The 24232-nt window shown below is 37.7% G+C and overlaps 1 protein-coding gene across 2 annotated transcripts in view; it reads left to right on the top strand.

Annotated features, from left to right (window-relative positions):
• The window catches only part of OXSR1 (oxidative stress responsive 1), a 93493-nt gene extending 69544 nt beyond the window's left edge, over positions 1-23949 (top strand). For both annotated transcript variants that reach the window (XM_011953317.1, XM_011953318.1), the window contains exons 11-18: positions 5179-5301; positions 11080-11115; positions 14381-14527; positions 15981-16045; positions 18291-18343; positions 19871-19939; positions 20792-20856; positions 21279-23949. In XM_011953317.1, coding sequence (XP_011808707.1) covers positions 5179-5301; positions 11080-11115; positions 14381-14527; positions 15981-16045; positions 18291-18343; positions 19871-19939; positions 20792-20856; positions 21279-21353 — 633 coding nt within the window. In that variant the 3' untranslated portion in view covers positions 21354-23949. The remainder of the gene's footprint in view (positions 1-5178; positions 5302-11079; positions 11116-14380; positions 14528-15980; positions 16046-18290; positions 18344-19870; positions 19940-20791; positions 20857-21278) is intronic.
• Positions 23950-24232: the final 283 nt, after the last annotated feature.

Below are 24232 nucleotides of genomic sequence, written 5' to 3'. Positions count from 1 at the left end.
ATTTCTATACTTATTAATAATATGTATAAAATTTCTATGCTTATTGTTTATAATAAATCCCATCTGAGATACATGTTGATTTAGTTCTGAAATCTGATTAATTTAAGAAGAGTAGGTTGGGTACAGTGGCTCACGCCTGTAATCCCAGCACTTTGGGACGCCAAGCCAGGTGGATCACTTGAGGCCAGGAGTTCGCGACCAGCCTGGCCAACATGGTGAAACCTCGTCTCTACTAAAAATACAAAACTTAGCTGGGCATGGTAGTACATGTCTGTAATTCCAGTTACTCGGGAGGCTGAGGCATAAGAATCATTTGAACGCAGAAGAGGGAGGTTACAGTGAGCTGAGATTGTGCCACTGTACTCCAGCCTGGGCGATAGAGCAAGACTCTGTCTCAAAAAAAAAAAAAAAAAAATAAGAAGAGTGAGCCTCATACCAGGGATATGATGACTCATGCTTGTAATCCCAGCACCTCTGGGAGGCTGAGGTGGGAGGATAGCTTGAACCCAGGAGTTGAAGGCCAGCCTGAGCAACATAGTGAGACCCCATATCTACAAAAATAATTAAAAAATTAATGAGGTGTGGTGGCATAGACCTCTGGTCCCGGCTATTCAGGATGTTGAGGTGGGAGGATCACTTGAGCCTGGGAGGTTGAAGCTGTAGTGAACTGTGATCATACCACTGCACTCCAGCCTAGGTGAATACCTCCTGCCAAAAAAGTATTTACTAAAAGAACTGTTAAGAGAATAAAAAGATCAGGCACAGTGGCTCATGCCTGTAATCCCAGCACTTTGGGAGGCTGAGGCGGATGGATTGCTTGAGCTCAGGATTTCAAGACCAGCCTGGGCAACATGGCAGACCCTATCTCTACTAAAAATACAATTAAAATTAGCCAGGCATGGTGGTACATGCCTGTGGTCCCAGCTACTCAGGAGGCTGAGGTGGGAGGATTGTTTGAGCCTGCAGGGAAGAGGTTGTAGTGAACCAAGATCATGCCACTGCATTCCAGCCTGGGTGACAGAGTGAGACTCTGTCTCAAAAAGAAAAGAAAAAAGAGAATAAAAAGAAAAGGCATAAACCTCTAGCGGACAAAAAATGGGAGAAGTGAAAGCTGCAACCAAATTTTCAAAACTGTGATGCCCATAAATTAGTGGTAAGAGACTTGGCAAATCAGAGGACTATAATTGCTAAGCCAGTATCAAGAAAAGCTTGGAAGCTACCATATACGACAGAACCCCAAAAGGTAAGGGAATTAACAGTGCCAGGTACCTCCAGAAATGAGAGTGAAAGTAGGGCTAAAAACAGGAAGATTGGTTGAAAGTCTTAAGATAGAGTTAGACTCTGGTTTCCCTCCCCTACTCCATGCAGCACTCCAGGAGATAGATGTCTGGAGGTTTATTCTGCAGAAGGGTAGAAGAAATGGTCTTTGAACTGAAAGACACCAGGCACAGTTAAAGACGGAAATAACTTACTGAAAAGGGCATTTAAGTAATTGTTTACACACTGAATAGTAAGAATCTATTTATATCACTTCATTCAACTCCCGGCACATAAACATTAAGGCTTATTACCCCCTAGGCAAGACATTGAAAAATCCTTATTTGATCAATCTGACTAGCCTAAGAGGAAAATCTGACTAGCCTAAGAGGAAATTGGAGGTGGGAAATGCTCACCCACATCACTCTGCAGTGAAGCAAACTCCACCCACTTAAAAGCTCCGTGCTTCCCAGTGTTTTAGTTCTTTGTTCTTAAATATGAGCATAGATCTAGGATCACAGGATACCTGAGGAAAACCTCTTAATGAGAAAAATAGAGGACAAAATAAACAGAAGGAAAAAAAGAAACTTACAGAAATAGACTATATAGGAAGATAATTTAAATAAAATCATAACTGTCTTTAGAGATAAGAGTTTATATTTGCCAGGAGTGGTAGTCCATGCCTGTAAATCCCAACACATTAGGAGGACAAGTCAGGAGGATCACTTGAGCTCAGGAGTTCTAGACCATCCTGGGTAACAAGGCAAGACCAGACTCTACCAAAAAAAAAAAAAAAAACAAAAAAACAAATCAGTGGCATGGGGGAAAAATGTGAAGGTTGGAGAGGGGAAAAAATAGCTGGGCATGGTGGCATGTGCCTGTGGTTCCAGCTGCTCAGGAGGCTGAGGCAGGAGGATCACTTGAACCCAGAAGGTAGAGGCTGCAGGGAGCCATGTTCGCGCCACTGCACTTCAGCCTGGGTGACAGAGCAAGACCCTGTCTCAAAAAGAAAAAAAATAGTTTACATGCACAAAAAGTGAACATGATACTATTAAAGAAGCATTTGTGTCATGACAATTCAGTGAAGACCAAAGAATCATCTTCAAATGGCCTTGGTACAACTGAATATTCACATGCAGAAGAATGAAGTTGGGTCTTTTACTCTCATCCTACAAAAAATTAACTCAAAATGGATTGTCGACCTAAATATAAGAGCTAAAGTTATAATACTGTTGCAAGAAAATATAGCTATAAATCTTTGGGAATTTGAGCTAGGCAAAGCTTCCTTAGATATGACACCAAAAATACAAGCAATAAAAGGAAAAAGTAGGTAAATTGGTTTTATTAAAAGTTAAGACTTTTGTGCTTTAATAGACACTGGCAAGAAAGTGAAAAGACAACCTACAAAGTGGAAATAAATATTTACAAATCATATATGTGATAAGGGACTTGTATCTAGAATATATAAAGAACTTTTGCAACTCAATAATAAAAAGACAACACATTTTTAAAAATGAGCAAAGGATCTGAATAGAAACCTCTTGAAGATATATAAATGGCCAATAAACACATGAAAAGATACTCAGTGTTATTAGCCATCAGAGAAATGCAAATCAAAATAACAAAGAGATACCACTTCACACCCACTAGGATGGCTATAATCAAAAAGACAGTAACAACTGTTGGTAAAGATGTGGAGAGATTGAAACACTTCTGCACTGGTGATGGGAATGTGAAATGGTGCAGCCACTTTGGAAAGCAGTCTGGCAGTTCCTCAGAAGCCTAAACAGAGTCACCATGTGACCCAGCAATTCTACTCCTAGGCACACGCCAGAGAATTGAAAACGTAAGTCCACACAAAAATGTGTACACTGCTCATAGCAGCATTATTCATAAAAACCAAAAAGTGTAAACAACCCACATGTTCATCAGCTGATGATTAGATTTATAAAATGTGGTATATTCATACAGTAGAATATTATTTGACAATAAAAAGGAATGAAGTACTGATACATGCTACAGCGTGGATGACCCTTTCAAACATTATGCTAGTTTAAAAAGCCCATCGCAAAAGACCGCATGTTGTATGATTCAGTTTATGTGAAATGTTGAAAACAGGCAAATGTAAAGAAACAGAAAGTAGATTAGTGGTAACTTAGGACTGGGGGTTTTGGAGAGAAATGGGCAGTTACTGCTAAAGAGTATGGCATGTCTTATGGGGAGTGATAAAAATGTTCTAAATTTGATGGTAGTGATGGTTGCACAACTTTGAATATACTAAAAATCATTGAACTGTATACGTTGAATGGTTCAGTTGTATGGTGTATGAATTATAAGGGAGCTTTCAGAGAACCAGGACCAGTACCAACAAAAAGCTTTTGAAAATTGAAAACGTAGAAGAAATGAAAAATTCAATACAAAGGTTGAGGAAATTTCCCAGAAAAGAGTTCAAAAGGCCCAGATACAGAAAACAAAAAAGCTGAGAATATTAGAGGACCATTTGAGAAGGTTCAGCATTTGAGTAAAGAGAATTCCAGAAAAGGAGAACTGAGAAAAACAGAAGAAAGTCAATCATTGACAAAATAATACAAGAAAAATATCCAAAACTGGATGGTCATGAATTTCCAGATTGAAAGAGTCTTAAGTACTCAACACAATTAATAAAAATAGACTAATGCTAACACACATTACCATGATAAGTCAGAATACTGAAGGCAAAAAGAAGAATCTGTGGTCTTCCAGGGAGGGGGAAATGTCACAGACAGGATCAGGAGTCATGATGACCTCAGTAGCACTTCTGGAAGCCAAATACAATGAGGCAGTTTTCTTCAAAGGTATGAAAGAAAATAATTACTGATGCAGCCTTTTCTTTTTAATCAAACAATGAATGAACTGTGAAGATGGAATCAAGATAAGTTCAGAAATGCATGGCTTTGATATACATGCTAATAGTGGAGATGGTGTTTAAACTAAAAACAGAAGTCATGTGATCCAGGACGCACAATCCTCTGGCTGATGGTAGAATTTGATCTGAAATAGGAGACATGCTGTGAAACCAGTCTAGGATGGAACAGATCAGGAGGTTCCGGTGAGAGTCTTCTTCAAGAAGATGATACCGACAGAATACCTATTTGAATATGGTAAAAGGAGATATAAACAGCTGAGAGAATAAATACTAACTACAGGGGAAATAGAAGTGGTAATACACAATAAGGCTCAGGTCTGAATATGATACATATAATCATGTTATGTAAACACTAAATATTGACCTAACCAAAATTATAGTATATCTTGAGAAAAGAATAGAGAGTTCATAACAGAGTTAAATTTTCATCTTCTATTGTGGGAAGTCCCACAGTTAACTCCTAAAACCAAAAAATCAGTAAGTAATGATAGGAACATGTATTGGAGAGATGAATGTCCAAAAGGATAAGCTAAAATGAGTTGAAAGGGTTGCCAGTGGAGATGAAGCTGAAGGTTAGGAGGTTGCTGTTTTTCTTAATACAACATGCACAGCTCTAGTACTCTTGAAATCATAGGTAAGTGTAGTTTTGACTTAACAAATTAAAAAGAAAAAATAACAGATTTTAAATCTTGGGTTTATTCATTTTGAGCACCCAAAACCTTTTTTTTTTTTTTCCTTAAATGTCTCAGGACATTTAAAATCGGATTTTACCTCTGATTTTACATAGGAAGGATTTTGATGTTTGGGCTCAAGAGTATAGAAGTACAGTGGTTGTTACTAAAGACAGGTAGTAGAGCAGGTGATAGTTGGAGGATATGAATTTGTATGGAAACATTTATGGGGAAAATGATTATCTACTTAATGGATTGAAGTGATAGAAGAAGAGAGAAATACGGAGTTTCATACTTAGTAAGCATGAAACACCACCATAACCCACTTCTTTTTCTAATGAGCAGGTTCGGAGAGTACCAGGTTCCAGTGGCCGCCTCCATAAGACAGAGGATGGAGGCTGGGAGTGGAGTGATGATGAATTTGATGAAGAAAGTGAGGAAGGGAAAGCAGCAATTTCACAACTCAGGGTAAATTTTATTAAACTGTGTACTTTAACTAGAACTTTGTGTGGTTCTTGTTCAGCTTAACCAGCTAAAATGTAAAGAATACAATTGTGACAGAATTTCCTTGAACAGCTTATTAATAATAGGAGCCCAGTTAATTCTGCATGAAAAGTTGGACTTAGACATCTGTTTGAATATGATAATATTTAGAGTATAAATCTAGAGATGAAAGCTGCAAATGTCTGAGATGCAAAATACACTGGATAGGATTAATGGCCAATTAGACATTGCAGAAGAAAAGGTTAGTGAACTTGAAGGCGCAGTAATGGAAGCTTTTCCCCTGAAGTCTGTTATCCTTCTAAGGAGGAATGGTGTATCTCTTACTCAGTTGGTGCATCCTAGATATCTGTTGTGCACACGTATGTGTGTTTCCTAAAAACAGTGAAGACAAGAGTCTTCCTTTTGGTTCATTTCATCACTCTTGCCTGAAAGCACTGCCTCAGGTTGTCAGGACTCATTCCTAAGACTGGAAGTGCTTATAAGGAAATATAAATGTTTGAGGGTATTATACCTTTGACTGCTTAGGACTGTTTTTGTGGGATGAATAGTGAGTATACTGGTATATCGCTTCCTGCTTTTAGGATCTGCTTTGGTGAAAGCACTTACGACTCTCTGTTGATCAACATTGAATATTTGTTGACCTTGTTTATCTAATGAGGTCTTTGAGTCTAGTCCTTTTGCAGAGCTAAGTTTGTAAAGGCCTTGCCAATGGAAGTTGGCACAAATCTGTTAAGCTCTAAGCTTGGAAACACTGTTTAGAAGATAAATGCAAATGTTGTTTACATACAATTGTGAGTTTAATGTTTCTTTATAAATGTGAGACTATGGCATCCTTCCTTTTTCATATGACTCCTCTCTGAATTGATACTGTCATGTATTGTTATATTAAAGCTACCAGAGGAAGCTAAAGCTGCATGAATTTTGTAGTTCTCTAGCTTCCTGTGAAAGGGATGATGGTGCTATTTTTCTTCTGACTAACAAATATTTGGAGATACACATTATAGCTTTTCAGTATCTAATTATTACTCTCTAGCTATCTATAGATAAATTTGGTAGTTCTGAAATAGTTATAGTAGCTTTCTTATAACCCTAATACATTGGTATCTAAACAACACAGAAACTTACATACTTTGGCCACAGAATAAGTAGTTTTCTGTCCAGTATTTTTCATGTTATCTTTATAGCATTTTTGAGACCATGAATTCTTTTTAAGAACATGAATCTTTTAAAACTAAATTAAACTATGTTAAGAAAAGAATATACCATGACCAAATGGGGTAGGGTGCAATGATGGTTCAGTATTAGGAAATCTCATAATATTGATAGATCTAAGGAGAAAAATCTTATTTTTATTTTCATAGATTCTGAAAAAGGCTTTGACAAAATTCTTCCAATATTCATAATGCTTTTATGTAGATCTAGATTTCCATATTTATATTATTTTCCTTATGCCTGAAAAACTTTCCTTAATATTTTTTGTGTTGTAAGTCTTTTGGTGGTGATTTCTTTAAGGTTTTATGTCTGAAAATGTCTTTGTTTTGAGAAGGTATGTTTTCAGGGTATAGAATTCCAGGTTGACAGGTTTTTTTCTTTCAGCATTTTAAAGATATTTCTTCACCATCATCTTGCTTGCATCTTTCCACTGAGAAATTTTGTAACATTCTTATTCTTGTTCCTTTATAAGTAACATGTCTTTTTTCCCTGGCTGCTTTTAAGATTTCGTCTTTACAAATGGTTTTGGAAAATTTGATTGTGATATGCCTAGGTATATTTTTCTTCATGTTTCTTGTGCTTGGGTTTTGTTGAGCTTGGATCTTTGGGTTTATAGGTTTTTATCAAGTTTGGAAATTTTTCAGCCATTATATTTTCAAACTTTTTTTTCTGTCCCCCAGTAACATATATATTAGGCAGCTCAAAGTTGTCTCACAGGCCACTGTTTCTCTTAATTTTTTTTAATTCTTTTTTTCTGTCTATTTTGTGTAGTTTTTATGCTAGCTTTCAAATTTATTCATCTTCTGCAATATCTAATCTTCTGCTAATCCCATCCAGTTCCTGTTTCATCTCAGGCATTGTAGTAGTCTAGAAGTTTAATTTTTTTCCCATCTTCTGTGTCTCTACTTAACTTTTTGGAGATATGTAATACAGCTGTGATAACTATTTTAACATCCTTCTCTTCTAATTCTAATATCCATGTCAATTCTGAATTGGTTTTGTTTGGTTAATTATTCTCTTCATTATGGCTTGAGGAGTGTTTTCCTGCCTCTTCGTATCTAGTAATCTGATTAGATGCCAAACATTGTAATTTTCACCTTATTGCTTGCTGACAATTTTGTATTTCTGTAAGTCTTCTTGAGCTTTGTTCTGGGATACATTAAAGTTATTTGGAAATAGTTTAATGCTTTTAGATCTTGCTTTTATGATTTGTTAGTTGGGTCTGGAGTAGTGTTCAGCCTACAGCCATTTATTCCCCACTACTGAGATAAGACCTTTTTGAGAACACTACCCAATCCCCTGTGAGTTATTAGTTTTTCCAGTTGGACTGGTGGAAATAGGCACTGTTCCTGGCTCTGTGTGAGTGCCGTACACTCTTCCCTCTCGTCATTTTTGATGCTTTCCCCCTATTCTCAGGCATTTGCTCACATGCATTCGTTGATAAGTATTCTGTCAAACATTCGAAAGTGACTCTTTGCAACTTTCTAGGGTTCAGTCTCTTTCTAGCTTTCTCCTTCCTTGTACTGTTTTATCAACTTAACCTGCCTTGGTCTCCCAGACTGTTAGCTCTGTTTCCTCAAGTCAGGCAGTTCCTTGGATTTCATCTAGGTTCCATCTCCCTGTGCCACAGCTTGGAAGCTTTCAAGGCAGTATATAGGGACAAGGCCCACCACTTTTTTCCCCTGTCTTTCAGGGATCACTGTTTTTCTTTGACAAGTGCCCAATGTCTTGAAAATTTTTGTTCCATATATTTTGTCTTTTTTGCAGAGGTGGGGTTGTTTCAGGCAGAAAGATAAATCTGGTCCCTGTTTATTCATCATGGCCTGAAGTGGAAGTCTATAGTTATATTTTAAGTGAATATATAACTGTACTGAAGGGGAATATAAAAAGAAAGAATCCAAGTAACCTATGAATATAGTATTTGACCATATGTTCTCAGGTGGAGTTGATGGGGGAAAGAGAAAACTTAAGATAGACCTTGATCTCCTTTTATTAGGATTATTTTTCATAGTTGCATATGCAGAGCAGTTCAGAAACTCTTGTAGATGTAGGATTTAGGAAATAAGTAAATGTCTCAATGTTCTTGGGAACCAGAATTCTCACTATAGAAGAAGATATACGCAGGTACAGAGCAGGGCAAGGTAAGAAAGAATCCGGTGGGAATGGGTTTGAATTGGAGACATTGGTGTGAATTCAAGCTTTGTAAAGTATGTGTGTGTGTGAATGTATGTGTGCACGTGTATGTATATACGTATGTCTATACTTGCATATATTTCTCAGCTTTGTCTACTGAATGACCCGGAAGCAAAGAAACCCCAATAATGACATGCCTTGTATCCAGATAATGGTCTCTAATACCATTCCCCACTAAAGGGAACCAGGGCTCCTTTGAGAATGGTTGATTCCAGGGCTTGGGCAGGGAAAATGTAAGAGGAATCTTGAATATTATCTTCTTTTGCCAGAAGGAAAAGATACTCAGAAAAAAAAAAAACATAAGGACACAATCACCAGCTTGAAGTTACTCCTACTGGCAAAATCTGGGACAATTTAACCACCAAAATAAAGTGCAATAATTAATTATAAATAATTTAGAAAATAGGTATCTTTGAGTCTATACCAATAGCAAATAGATAAACAAATGGCGGAAAAGGAATGGTTCTTCATTACAGTAGACTACCAAGTGCTGACCAGTAAATATGGACGAGTGTTGGAGATGGAAAATCATCATTTTACAGTCATTGTTGTAAGGATAGGACTAGGCAGGAATCATCAATGAAGCTAAATATAGGGGGAAGTTTTGATAAGCAGGATATTTTCAAGGTCTTAAAGTGTGTCCCCACATATTACCTATTCACCACAAGGGGAAAAAATAGGGTTTTTTTATACTGGAGAAGTAGGAAAATTCCTTGACCAGGTGATTAAAATTAACATCACCAACGAGGGGCAGATGAACATGTAAGAAGGACACATCAGTATGTAGAATTCCAAGTGGGAATTTGTGTAAATATAATAATAAGGAAACATCAGATAAACCCCAAGTGAGGGATGTATATTAAAATAAAGTATGTGGTGGGAGTGGAGGGACTGTATTTTCCAAAAATGTTGATGTTCCAGATTTTAAAAATCTTAAGAAACGTGAAAACTACCTGCAATACATGATCCTAGACTGTATCCTATACTGGAGGAAAAACAAAAGGCTACAAAGGACATTACTGTCAGCTGACATTTACACTATAAATTAGATAAAAGTATTATATCATGTTAAATTTAATGAGAACTATAGTGTGAAGTTATATAAGAAAACATCTCATTCTTAGGAAATGTACACTCTGTATTAAGTGGTAAACAGCCATGATATGTGCAACTTATTCTCAAATGGTATAGGAAAAATATATTTAGAAAGAAAGACAAAGTGAGCACTCAAATTATAAAGCAGATAAGGAGAAAAAAGGTTAATAATAAATGAATTGGGGTAAAGGGTATACTTACGTTCTTGTATTGTTATTCTAGCACCTTTTTTGTAAGTTTGAAATTATTTACACAAGTTTTTTTTCTTGTACTCTGGATGAATGCAGTATTTACAAAGTTGTTGTTTTTTTTTTTTTTTTTTTAAAAACCTTTTGGGTTGGCCACTTACTTGGTATGCTACATTAGCTATTACCTGAACTTTGATTACTCCTTAATGAAATGGTGATAAAAGTGTAAAAAAAACCATCAGTTGATCTTTGACGTATTCTGACTAAGTCCATCCTTGGCAGAATTTACCATAAATTGTTATTTGTTTAGAGGTAAGTTTTTTGGTAAACTACAGTGCCTGTATCCAGAATTACTGCTAACTTTTACTATTTTATTTTACCAAATAAACAGCTTAAATTTTCATATGGCAGATTATAATTGGTCATTTCCTAATAAATGTGGTTTACACCAGATATTTGAGACCTCACCTCAAATATCATTTTATTTCCACTGCCTTTATTTTTGCTAGTGGTTCATGCTTTATTTTTGGACCACCCATGTTTCTTTACATACCAGATTCCTGAATATCCAACACCAAGAGTAAGGGTAGTAGACTCTTGACATGCAGCTTTCAGATCAATTTTGGCTCAAGTTTTCTCCATTAAAGCCTGTAAACAGAATTACTCTGCTTTGAGAATGTACTGGATAATTAGCTTAAAAGTTTAGGTTTGGTCTGGGATCTTACATAATATGTTCACCATTGGTAGAAAGATTTTACTTTGGAGAATGTGACAGTCCCATTATGTATGCTTATAAAGCTTACAATTTTAAAATACAGAATTTTAAAATTGATAAGTACATTGATGTATTTGTTACAGGCTACCTGGGCAAAAAATACAATACTATCATGACAGTTATTTTTTCCAGAAAACTTTCAGTAGACTTGCTGGTGAGTTAATATATGGATCAGAATTAAATGGAGTTGACTTGCTTTTAACATCACTTGCAGTTTGGAACTGACTACAAGTAACCTGAGTTGTGACTTAACAACCATCCTTTCTGTATTTCTTTTAGTCTCCCCGAGTGAAAGAATCAATATCAAATTCTGAGGTAAGTAATTGTGATTATTGAATCCTTGTTAAAGTACATGTGCTTTTGTTTTGGTTTCAATTTTAAGCACTTTTTTTTGTGCATATGTGTGCTTAAATGGGAATGCAACTTTATACCAATCAAATTTTAAAAGTTGGGCTAAGGGCTCAGAATGTTCTTCCTTGCTTTCTTGATTTTGTGAATTTTTTATTTTTATTTTTGGCTTGGGCTACTTGAAATGAAAAGTTATTTATTTATTTTTTTGAGATAGGATCTCACTCTGTCACCCATGCTGGAGTGCAGTGGCGCAATTATGGCTCACTTTCAGCCTTGACCTCCTGGGGCTCAAGTGATCCTCCCACCTCAGCCTCCTGGATAGCTGGAACCACAGGCACACACCACCATGCCTGTTTTTTGTAGAGATGGGCTCTCACCATGTTGCCCAGGCTGGTCTCAAGCTCCTGGGCTCAGGCAATCTCCCTGCCTTGGCCTCCCAAAGTGCTGGAATTACAGGCATGTGCCACTGTGCCCTGCTAAAAAGTAGTGTTTTTGCATTAATTTGTTTGCGAATTTGTCATATGCCACCTGTCCTTTTTGAATTTTTTTCTTTCAGCCGCTTCTCTTGTGAAATAAATTCTATTTTCTGTGGTTACTGTGTCAGTATGATAGGAAATCCTGTTAAGCAGATTCTTATTGGGCTGGTTTCCCTGTTCTCATTACCGGAGAAAACAATCATTTCTATGGTCTATTCTGTCATACACTCTTACTTTTGGCAGCATCTTAATTCTGAGCTATTTGGTTTAAACACATCTCTTGCTCTTAAACCAATTCTATTTTTGCCTCTTTGCTAAAAAGTAACCTTTTTTTCATTTATTTTGTATATAAAGTACATTTCTGTATGTGATTATGTACATTTGTTTACATAGAACTGTGTTAAGAGTAAAACCAAATTACTTCTTTCACATATTAACAGGCCAATATCTGTCAACTTATATTAGAACTGTTGTTCACCTATATGTATGGCTCCTCTTCTTGGTAAGGGAATTGCGTTTTCCTGTCCCTTGAAATTACATATGGCCATGTCAGTTACTCTGGCCAGTGACATGTTAGCAGAAGTGAGAACCACTCATGATTCCCTTTGTCTCCTTACTCCTGCTACTATGACCTGCATTCCTGAGTGAGGATGATACCGAGTTTGTTAGCCCCTGCTGGCGAGAGATAGACTTGAAGTGTGTCCAAGAAACAACTTTTGTTGTTTTAATCTACTGACACTTCAGGATTATTTGTTACTTCTAATTTAACCTATGTTGACTAATACTTGATTTCTCAGAAATTGAATGAGAGGCTATTTTACAGATTATCTAGTTTTTATTTTTAGTCTTCTCCTTGTTCCTTTGCCTAAGTATCTCTACGTGAACTCTTGCATACTCATATTCTCATGCTCATAACTTTGTTTTTACATTTGTGATAAAATTCACATGACGTAAAATTTACCATCCTAATCATTTTCAAGTATATAGTCCAGTGGTATTAAGTATATTCACACTGTAGTACAACCATCACCACCATCCATCTTCAGAACTATTTTATCTTCCCAAACTAAAACTCTGTGGCTGTTAAACAGTAACTGCATTCACCCCAGTCGCTGGCAACCACCATTCTATTTTCTGTCTATGAATTCGCCTGCTCTAGGTACCTCATATAAGTGGAATTATACAGTATTTGTCATTTTGTGACCAGTCTATTTCACTTAGCATAATGTTTTGAGGTTCATCAGTGTTGTAGCATATGTCAGAATGTCCTTACTTTTTAAGGGTCAATAATATTCCACTGTGTGTGTGTGTGTGTGTGTGTGTGTGTGTGTGTGTGTGTGTACACGTACCACATTTTATTCATCTGTTAGTGGACACTTGGTTTGCTTCTGCCTTTTAGCTGTGGTCCCATTATGCCATTGTCAACATAGGTGTACAGGTATCTCTTTGAGACCCTGCTTTCAATTCTTTGGGGTGTATACCTACAAGTGGAATTGCTGGGTTTATGGTACTTCTATTTGTAATTTTTTGAAGGACCATCATACTGTTTTCCATAGAGGCTGCACCATTTTATGTGCTCATCAACAGGGGTTCCAATTCCTGTGCATTCTCTCATTACTTTTAAAAATATATCCTTTCCGTCTTTACTATAGATAAATGTAAATACATACAGTTTGGAAGCTAAATAGTCTTTTGAAATAGTATTAATAATTAACATTTTCAAAACTACTCTTAAAGGCCTACTTTTCTATAAAAATCTAGAACCAATGAGTAACTTATGACTTCTTATGTATGAAGTTAAATGAACACAAAATTTTATTCCTTGTCTCCTTGATTTTGCTTATATAATATCACCTATTTGGCCTCTATTACTACTGTTGGAATGTTTTTCTCTTTCAACTTTACATTTTGGCTGTTGCATCATTTTTCCCCCAACTAACTGCATAATTTTGAATATGTTTAACTTGTGTTTATAATCACAGTCAGTCATTTCCCCCCAAACTACATAATTAAAATTTATGAACTATTTCAGACATATAGAATAACATATATAAAATGTATTTTTTTAGTTTTAAAGCATCACATTCACTTTTAAAATGCATTTCAGGTATGTTAAGGAATTATCAGTTGATTGTCTTTGTAAGAAATACAAAGTCCCCATGCATGGAAAAATATAGCTTCTGTAATTTTGTATTACATACTTAAATCTGTATTTTGGAGGTGCTGTTTTGCTGGGCAAAGGAATGGAATAGATTTTGTTAAAAATAAATATAATGCAAAGTGAAAGAAGACAGACACAAAAGACTATGTATTATCTGATTCCATTTATGTGAAGTACCCAGAAGAGCAAATTTATAGAAATTAGATCAGTTGTTGCCTATAGCGGCTGGGTGTGGAAGCAGGAACTAACTATAGACACGAGAGGACTTTTTGGGGGTGATGGAAGTGTCCTAAAATGATTGTGGTGATGGTTGCACAATTCTATATATTGTACAAAAATTGCTAAATTGTATAGTTACAGTGGATAAATGTAGAGGAATATAAATTATACCTCACAGAGTTGTTAAAAGTTTAAAAGCCTAAAAATATTTGACTTCCATTTGGAATAGATGTATTCGGAGTAGACACAAAACCTGTACACTACCCAGAAACTACTTTGAAAATATCACCCTGAAAGGCTGCGCTTGCTGTCAGCAGACCTGCCTCCCTTTCCACACAACTTAAGAAGCACTGTATGTGTGTTTTTGTTGTAGCTTTTTCCAACAACTGATCCTGTGGGTACTTTGCTCCAAGTTCCAGAACAGATCTCTGCTCATCTACCTCAGCCAGCTGGGCAGATGCCTACACAGCCAACTCAAGTCTCTCTCCCACCCACCGCAGAGCCAGCAAAAACAGCACAGGTGAAGCCGGGGATATGCTTTCATGGTCATTCCTTTGGGTAGATGAAAAGAGCAGATATTAATATGGAACACAACGTAATGTAATCAGGTTAATGTCTTGTTAGATTTTGAAACAAGTTAGAAATTCTGTCTTCACATTTTTAAGCATGTACAGGTAAGAGAATTTTACAAGGATCACATGCAGGTTTTTACGCAACAGAATAAGTTAATGATGGAAATATTTCAAACATCAAAAATTTTGGGCTAATTTCTTGTCAGCTTTGTATTAGATAATTATTACATTTAACTTCAGAATGCAGTTCATGAAGTTCAACAGAGACTAGGAGAATCGATGGCTGTACTATTTTTGTTGTTCACTCAGGCTTATACGTTTTATTAATACTCTGTTATCTATGGTTTTTCTCTATTACTCTTTTTAAGTTATTTGTCAATTTTGTGAGGGTTGGTTTGTTACGTCTGGGTATTATAATCTGTAACCTCATTTATCCAGGTGCACACAAACTTTATCAAATCATACTTCATTAAGAGCAGCCAAGTGAATGAAGGCCCTGCAGTGGGCTACTACATGCTGTGTAACTCCTACTCTCCCTTCAATGAACCTCAGACACTGCATACAACATGTGGCCCCTATGGTACATGGTTAAAGTAAGACTTTCAGCATCCATTCATTTATTAAATATTAGAAGTTCCATTTTCTTGTCTAAAGTTTTAGATGAAAAGAAATAGAAATTAACGGGCTGATTTTTTTTTTTTTTCTTTTGCACCCCAGTAGATCATCTTGTGTTCTGCCTTTGGAGATCACTGCTTTGAGCATTTCCAATTAGTCATGGCACTTACTTCATTTAACTTTTTCATCCCTCAAGCTTTCCATCTCTGTCCTGCATATGGGAAAAGATGCAATTGTCTTAGGAAAACTGATGGAAAAATTAGATTCATTTTATAAACAACTTAAATTGAATGCATGTCCTCCCATAAGCAAGCGATAGCTGTACAATTTTCAGAGAGGATTAGTTTAGCCGTAAAAAGATGGAACCTATGTATGGGTTGGATGGATTCCTGAAGGGCTGCTGGTTCAGGCTCTACCTTTTGTATAGCCTTATGGGTGCACTGGCAGATTTTTAAAAAATGAGAAACGTAGCTTCGTGTTTTTCAGTCTTGTAGAGGGGAACGGGGGTCTCAGAAATATAAAATGTAAATGTGGCTATATGTGAAATTTCATCTGGGCTTGAGAATTGTCTTTCTCATTGTGTTGGACTTAAACTGACATTCAGCTTTTGTTGCTGCCTTGGAGTGCATGTCCTCCTCCAGCAGGGAATGTCCTGGGGATTAGTACGACCTCAGCTGGAGATGAAGAAAATTGCTGCCAAGTACATGATTCCTCTGCCAGTGACCATTAGTCACCTCCCCACTTAATGTTTCAGGCAATGACTGTATACCTTTCAATGCTTTTTAGGCTTTGTCTTCAGGATCATGTTCACAAGAAACCAAGATCCCAATCAGTCTAGTACTAAGATTAAGGTAAGTAGACATTTTTTGTTTTGTTTTCTGAATACTCTGCATGTGCTGTGATAGTCTGTGCCTGAGAGTAACTGGATAGGATTGTATGTTCTCCAGCATCAAGCTCTGTTTGCTTCATGGTATATTATTTTCCTCAGAAATAATAGCAACAGTGTGAGGACCTGGATGTCAACGGGGTGTTGTGACTAACTGATGCACATGTTCTCTTAGTTGTTTCTATGCTAATTGGTGATGAGTTTGTGTATTTGCAGTGTAGCTAGTTTGGGTCAGGAAGTGTAGCCTGTAATTGAGGAACAGTTTTTAGGGGAGCAGCACTAACTGGCTTATCTGAAGATCAGTCTTATAATTGTGACCAGGTAAGCACCATGGACTCTGAGATCAACTAACCCAAGAGGGGAGGACTTTTTGATTGTGATAGATCAAATAAAGGCCTTGTTTTTAGAAGATTAAAAGGAAACCTCTAAATGTTTTTGTAGTCTGTTTCTGTTTTGCAGCCAGTACCCTAAATTGATGGTTCTTGGTGGGAACACATAGAGAGGTCCTGACAGATTGCTCAGCAGGAAGTACCATAGGTAGCAATCTGTTCATTTTAACTCCCTGCCCCCCACCCCTGCATCCTGCACTGCTACCACCAGCAGTAGTGGCTGGATTCAAATTCCAGAGCTTTCTTGTCAGAATAACTATGGCTGTTGTATTGCTCTAGTTAGGTCTCTTTCTACTCATAAATGCCTTTGAAAAAAAATTAGTATTAAAGTATCACTTGAGGCAACTCAGGTCTTTTAAAACTAACATTTTTTAAAAAAGAGTTCCACTGAATTACCATTAACTCATTCCCCTTGCACATATGAATTCCTAGTCATCTTTCGGTAAGATCATAATTGGAGATAGAGGCAGCAAGAGCTATTTAAGAGAATGTGGTAAGGAGAATCTTATTGCTCCCTGCTACTAGGAGCAATGCATTTATGCCATAAATGTGAAAAGCAGATTTGGTTACCTTTCCTTCACAGAAGCCTACTCAGTATACCTGGTCTCATCTCAAAAATTCTGAATTACTAGGATGTCTTGACAACCTCATGCTGTTTTAATTCTACATAAAGAATAACACTTTAAGAAAATTATTGTGAAATGTATTAAGCACAGATTATGTATAGCACTCTTTGGTACTGTGGAAAGATGGATACTGAGAAAAGAGAAAATTAAATGACTCCCTTAATAATCAAGTCTAGGTTGGAAGTTGATTTGAACTATGTACTTACACAGCTAAAAGCAAATTTCAGGTAGTGTATACAAGCAGAAGTACAAGTTTGTATGTATCTGTGTAGATAGAACGCAATGCAAGGGAAAATCATTTGGGGCAGGTTATATTTGAGATGGGTAGTTCTATTTTAAGCACAATTTCAGTAACGTCCTCAAGTATATTACTCTTCAAATAGAAGTAAACCCTCTCCATTATTTATATAAAATAGATTTGAGTCCTAAGTGAGCAGGCATATCTGCCCTTAGATATATAATGCTCTCATTTCTCTGTCTTTAAACCTTATAACCTCCAGGGATCCTGCTTTATCTCAGTACGTGGTGTGGTCATCACTGAAATTGTACCTCACCAGTCATGTTTGAATTTCTGGAGTCATGTATTAACTCTGCTGTCAGTATGGACCCAATTCCTTTCCCTATCTTCTCTGCCTACCCAAATCCTGCATATCTGTTAAGTCCTATATAAAAACTACTTCTAAAATTTTTCTTTATTATCCCCATCTCTCGTATATTGTTTGAATTCCTATGGAATTTGAGGGAGTATCGTGTATTTCATTTTATGAGTCTGCCAAGACTGATCACCAGTGGTAGGCAATGAATTGTGGGTATGTAGGAATGGGGACAGGGATGAAAAAGGCATCCTGTATCATTTTAATCACACCTCCCTGTGCTCATACAATTTTCCTCTTAGTTTTATATGTTCTTAGTGGGAATAAGGATGGCAATGGGCATATAAGAATCTACTCAAAGGCATGAAATTTTTATATTAATTAGTAAGGGATGTAGATTCAAAGGGTTGTAGGAAAATTAGATGGTCATTCTAAATTGGTTTTGCTCTGAGCTCTGCAGTATGAACATATCTGAATATATCGTATGATCTATGGGAACAAAACAGTCTTTCTTGAGGCACAGCTTTCTTAATACATGTTGGCAGAATCTCTTTGCATAAATTTAGAAATTCTTATTTTATGCCTTCTGCTTTCTTTCATAGGAATTCCAAAAAAGAACTAAATGATATTCGATTTGAATTTACTCCTGGGAGAGGTGAGGCATCAAACGGATTGAAAACAAAATAGCTTCTAATTTGTGATTCAATGAAATATGTTGTGAAGTTTCTGTCCTTTGTGAAGTTTTGCTTTTAAAGGATAATAAAAATTTTCCCGGTTTTGGGGAGCATATAAGTGAGATAAAAATGCAGTTTGTAGACTACTAAACACATTTAGAAAACCTTATATAATAACACAAACAGTAATAAATATATAATAGCTCTTTACAGCTTAGTATAGGCCAGGCATTGTCTTAAGCGTTATCGTATTAAATTCTCACAGCAGCCTACTAAGGAAAAATTATTATCCCCTTATTATCGATGATGAAATCAAGACTTAGAGAGAGGCAAAGTAACTTGTTCAAGGTCACACAGCTGGAAAGAGGTAGAGCTGGAATTCAAACCAGATCTGTCAGAATCCAGAGTTCTTGCTTTATACATGGTTGTCCTCCATGATGGTAAAGAAACAAGGTCTGCAGTCTCCTCTCTCCTCAGACAGAAGCTGAGGCCTGTCATGTACTGTTTCTGGCTGTCGAACTTCACCTTGAACAAGGCATGTTTTGTTTCTTGCCTTTATTACTCAGGATTCTAATTTGGGGAGTAGCCAGCAAGTATCTGTTCTGTGTATCATGCTTATTCTTCTTGCTGTCTCACTATCATCAGCAACTAACCACTAAAGAGAAAAGATGCAGGTGTACAGAGGTGTTACCAGTTTTACTTTTTAAAAACCAGGCAACATCACATTTTCAGTAATTAATTCAAATTGCTGGTTGCCTGTGTAAATGTGTGGACACTCTCCGCAGCAGTCCTCCTGTTCCTTCTGAGGTGCTCATTTTCAAGCCCTTGGGAACCAGTACTACTGAGTCGGTTGAAGATGAGGTTAATTGGGGATATTCTGTCCTCATCTTTTTACTTTCTAGTTATACCCATTGCTCAGATTGTACCACCTGGGATAACTAGATAAGAAGAAAAGCCCACCAGAATAAAAAAGTAAATGAATTTAGTAAAAAACTTGGAGTGTGATTCCCAAAGAGAAGAGACAAAAATTTTTTGAGACAAAAATTGTTGCCTCGGTTTTTGAGAATAAATCATTCTGGTTTTTTAGCCCTAGAGATGCTCAGTATTCAACATCATGTCTCAGAGCTCTGAGAGCTCAGTCCAGGATTGTACTTGAAAATAGAAATTTCCCCTGCAACATCAGTGTCAGGTGCTCTTCTGACTGGTCCGGAACCCATCTACATTACACCATTTAGAAAGTTATCTTTACATTGAGCTGTATAAACCAGATATTTGCCACCTGGTTTATACAGATTCTGCCCTCTAGCTAGATCTGTGAGAATTCCTCACTTGAGATAATCCCAGTGGTAGGAAGTCTTTGGGAGGAAGACCCTGCCTGCCTTCTTGGTTCTGTGGATTTAGCAGCCAGCTTGGGCCTAGCATGGCACACTGACACCCACACTAGCTGTGAGAGTTAACAGCGTCAAGCATGCACAAAAAACAGAGCACTGTCTTCTTTGTCCTTGCAGATACAGCGGAGGGTGTCTCTCAGGAACTCATTTCTGCTGGCCTGGTCGACGGAAGGGATTTAGTAATAGGTAACTCCATTGCGTTCTGCCCATGTGCTCCTGTGTCTCTGTATACTTAGTACATAGAAAAGAAGGTTTTTAATTTCACTGAGTAGGTCTGATGGTTCTTGAAATGGTTCTTGACTTTGCTGAAATTATAGATAATGGGATAGTTCCTTATACACACACAAAATTTCACCTCTGAGTTTGCTTTGTGACCTCCAATGATAGTAAGTGAAAGCACACCCAAGGTCTTTAGGAGACTAATAGAAATTATGGCAAAAGTAACAAGTTAAAGTAAGCTTGGCCATATCTGATCTGTTTTGGATACCTAATTTTTGTGGCCCAAGTTGAACAAAAGTCATTAGAGATTTAGTCCTAGAAAAGCAGGAAGGAAGAGAGAAGGCCCAATGAGGCCACAGGGCCTTGTTACTGAAGGAAAAGACCATGTCCTTAGGCACAGTTTTCCATGAAAGACCAGATAGTAAATAGGTTAGGCCTTGCGGGCCATGTACAGTGTGTGTCGCTTTTAAACCACTCGTAGCTTGCCGGAGAACAAAAACAGACCACAGGCTGGTTTGTTGACTTCTGGCCTTGGGGTTTCTGATCCATAAATCAGGAAATCATACCTCTTTTACCTGCATGTCTTTCCTAGCTTAATACAACATTTTAAAGAAAGTGAATTTGACAGTGGCTCAAGGTGTACTACTTAGAAATCAGTTTAAAAGACACTTTCATTTGGGGAGTGATTATTTGATCTGTCTGCTTCCATTTTGATTGTACAGAGCATATTCTTAACTACCATTTAAGCTTTTGAAATACTGTTGAAAGTGGATTTATGTAACTTCTCATTCATTACCTTCTCTGTTTGTATGATTACAGTGGCAGCTAATTTGCAGAAAATTGTGGAAGAACCTCAGTCAAATCGATCTGTCACTTTCAAACTGGTACTCATCCCTTCTTCCTTATGAAAACATCTTGCCTTTTACACACTGGCAGCTTCTCCAGACCAGCTTCTATGTGCCCTGAGTGATGAGAATATTAAAATGTAGTGGATTCTGTTCATTTAGCCTCCCCAGTGCCCTGGGCTGATGTTTCCCTTTGAGTGGCCACTCTTCCTCTGTCCATGCCAGGAAACCTCTGACCCCAGCCCCTTGGCTATTCATAAGAGAAACTATTAGCCAGTCTGACTCTAGCTGTTTACCCAGCCCCCTTCTTTTCTGGAATAAATACCTTCGTCAGTCTCCTATTTGTATCCTAGGGACCTGTTGCCCACTGCCTACCTTCCCACTATCCCATGTCAGTTTTATTTGCTACCTGCAAGTTTGTTTATAAATAATCACAGTTTCTCATTTTGTTTGGTTCTTAGGCATCTGGTGTCGAAGGCTCGGATATTCCGGATGATGGTAAACTGATAGGATTTGCCCAGCTCAGCATCAGCTAAACCACAACCCTGGAAGAGGCGGCCTAAGGAGATTCCACACATGCGTATCTCTGTTGCTTCTATTGGCCTAAACCCACTACTGCCAAAGAACCCAGCAACAAACCTCCCGGCTAGGAGCTTTAGAAGTCTTTATGTTCTTCCTGCCATCATTCCTCCTTTTCCCACAGGAAAAGAAAAGTTGGATCACTAGTGGCCAGCATCCCCAGAGTTCCGTTAGTAAACTTACTTCATATGTCCCCTGTCTTCCTCCATCTGAGAAGTGGCCCATGTGCTTCAAGGCCCAGGAGGGAGATCTGTCAGCTCATTCTTGCCTTACTCCAATGATGGCCCAGGTGGAAAAGTAGCAGCTGTATCAGGCTTCCTCATCCCGCCTGTTCCCCCACACCTGCCAGGATATGGACATCTTGGGATATCTCTTTACCACTGAAGTAGAATTGATTGTTCAGCTGGAGCCCAGAGAATTTAATTTAGTGTTTTTTCTTTGTACCTGATGTGAATTCTAGCAACCTTCGTTAGGAAAAAGCACAGCCTCAGATGGAGGCAGCCTAAACTGTGTTCTTGTTTTGTTCATGGTGTTTCTAAGCGTTTTGCTGAAGCTGCCCTCAGGCACCCCCTTCTTCCTTGCTCTCTCCAGAAAGGGTTGCTAGCCTTAACTTCAGCTGGTGCAAAACATCTGACTGTAGCCGAACTTCAGCCATTGGATCCTTCAAAGTGGAACTTTGGATTGTTTTTACAGACAACATCGAGTAATGGCTTGTAAATGTGAATTTTGCAAGAGGTGGCTTTTGAACAGGAAAATCATAATTCATATCATTGGAGAAGTATTTATTTTCAAATATTAAATTGAAGAAAAACTCAATCCTCCCATGAAAATCAGTTCGCCTGGCCTCCAAGTCATGAGGAAATGGGTATGCAAGGCTGAGATTTCTACAGCAATAAAGGAGACACACACTGGGCCGGAGAGGCCTGCCTTCTGCCTGCTCTCCTGCACTGACCCTTTGGAGGGGGTCTCTGTGTGCTGAAGCTAACTCAAGATGGAAAGTGAAACCACATGTGCCGTGACTTTTAGGTTTTATGAGTAGACAGTGTTCATTTGATTTTCTACAGAAATAATATAAATTATTCTTTAGGTTTAAAAAGAGCACTCATAATGCAATATGTGAATAATCAGTGAGGTTGATTTTTCTTTTTTCCTACCATTTCATAGTCTTTGTCTAACTGCTAGTAACCCTGTCGAGTTTTATATATGAGTGGGATACTCAATCTGGCCTTAAAAAGATACACAAAGATGGGCTGTGGGTCCCTGGAAAGGGGGAGAGTTGCCCTTTACAGAATCACTCGAGCCCTTTCCAGAAGTGTTGGTCTGATGAACAAGGTTGTTTTACCTTATTTTCTCTTGGAACATACCTGAAAGCCTTCCCCACAAATAACTTGTCACACCTTTTGTTTCATTCTGAGCCTTTAGTTTTAGTCATGGGCTTTCTTCACCTGCCCTAGGTGCAAAGGCATGATGTTGGGAAAGAGATGGATGTTGGGGAGGAAGAGGGGATGAATTTCAGATGGGAGTTGGGAGGAGAGTAGGTGAGAAAATCAGACACCAAAGTTCAATGTCCCAGCAGTCTTGGTAAAAGGAGGGAGCCTGCTGAGCCAGAAGGGAGAAAAGAAGATTGACCAGCTTGCTAGAAAAATATTTAGCTTTTCTTTTTCTTTTTTTGTTGCGGTGGGGGGATGGAGAGGAAAAATGACGGGGAGGTGGGAATGAGGTATAGAAAAGAGATAGCATCCTCTTTGGCACAAGACTAGTGGCTTACCTTAGAGTCTTTCTGTTTGTTTGTTTCAAACAAACCCATCATAATCTACTTATTTATGAATCCAAGGGGTGGTAGTATCACTCTGTTCTAGCATTCTGTGTGGAGATGGTCTGGTGCCCAGCTGGGAGTGAGCAGCAGCCCATCCCCTGTTCACTTTCTCTAGCCCATCATTACCTGTGAACTGCAGTGGGGCAGTCATGGCAAATAGAATTGGGCTGGGGTTTCTCCTTCTTTTCAGTTCATTGTTTGCCTTGCTAGGAATTAGAAGACAGACACCATGTCCCAGGACAGTGTTATTTCTTCTGCATGATGTGTGGTAGACTCCCTTTGCTGGCTTGTGCAGTGATACTGAGAAAATACATGAACAGAAACTGCCCAGGTGGAACAGCATGTAACCTAGTGAGTGACTGTACTCCTTTCTAGGAATGCTGGTTCAGAGTGCACCTCTGTCACTAGGTCCCAGGATCCCCTTATCCCTGGAGTAGGGACTAACTATAGCACAAAGTAATATGTGCCAATGCTATTTGTGAAATGTTTGGTCTTTCTAAATGACTAATGGATTTGTTTGGGTTTTTGCTTAAGTTTTGAACCAAACCCTAGAGCCAGCTGATAATATTTAATAATCTGGAGGATAGAATAATAATGTACCAATAAGTGGAGATTCCTCCTTATGATGTATGCTAGGTTATGGAAGATGTAAAATATTCAACTTTTTCCTCCTTTTTTTGGACTTTGTATTTTACTGCATGTTTTCTTCATTTTTAATCAATAAAGAGTAAATTGTCTGTAGTGGTGTATGGATGCTTTATTTTAGTGGCTGTTGGCAGAGAGCTGTGGGTTGTGGGTCAGGGAATCACCATCAACTTTAATTTTTCATGTGAATAGAAGCCAAAGTACATATAAACTATAAAGTGTGTCTGTTGATCTACAAATTACCTAGAACCGTTAAAGCCATTATATAGTTGGGGAAACTGCAACCCTAAAAGGGAGGGATGAGGTCAGCCCAAGGAATTAGGGTGGGATATGGAACTCCTTTTCTTATCTTTTGATCTTTTTTAAATCTTTGAT

Source organism: Colobus angolensis, unplaced genomic scaffold, assembly GCF_000951035.1.
Source record: "Colobus angolensis palliatus isolate OR3802 unplaced genomic scaffold, Cang.pa_1.0 Scaffold36, whole genome shotgun sequence".
NCBI classification, from domain to species: Eukaryota; Metazoa; Chordata; class Mammalia; order Primates; family Cercopithecidae; genus Colobus; species Colobus angolensis.
Note: the sequence above shows the minus strand (reverse complement) of the source record. Positions and strands in the feature narration are given on the sequence as shown.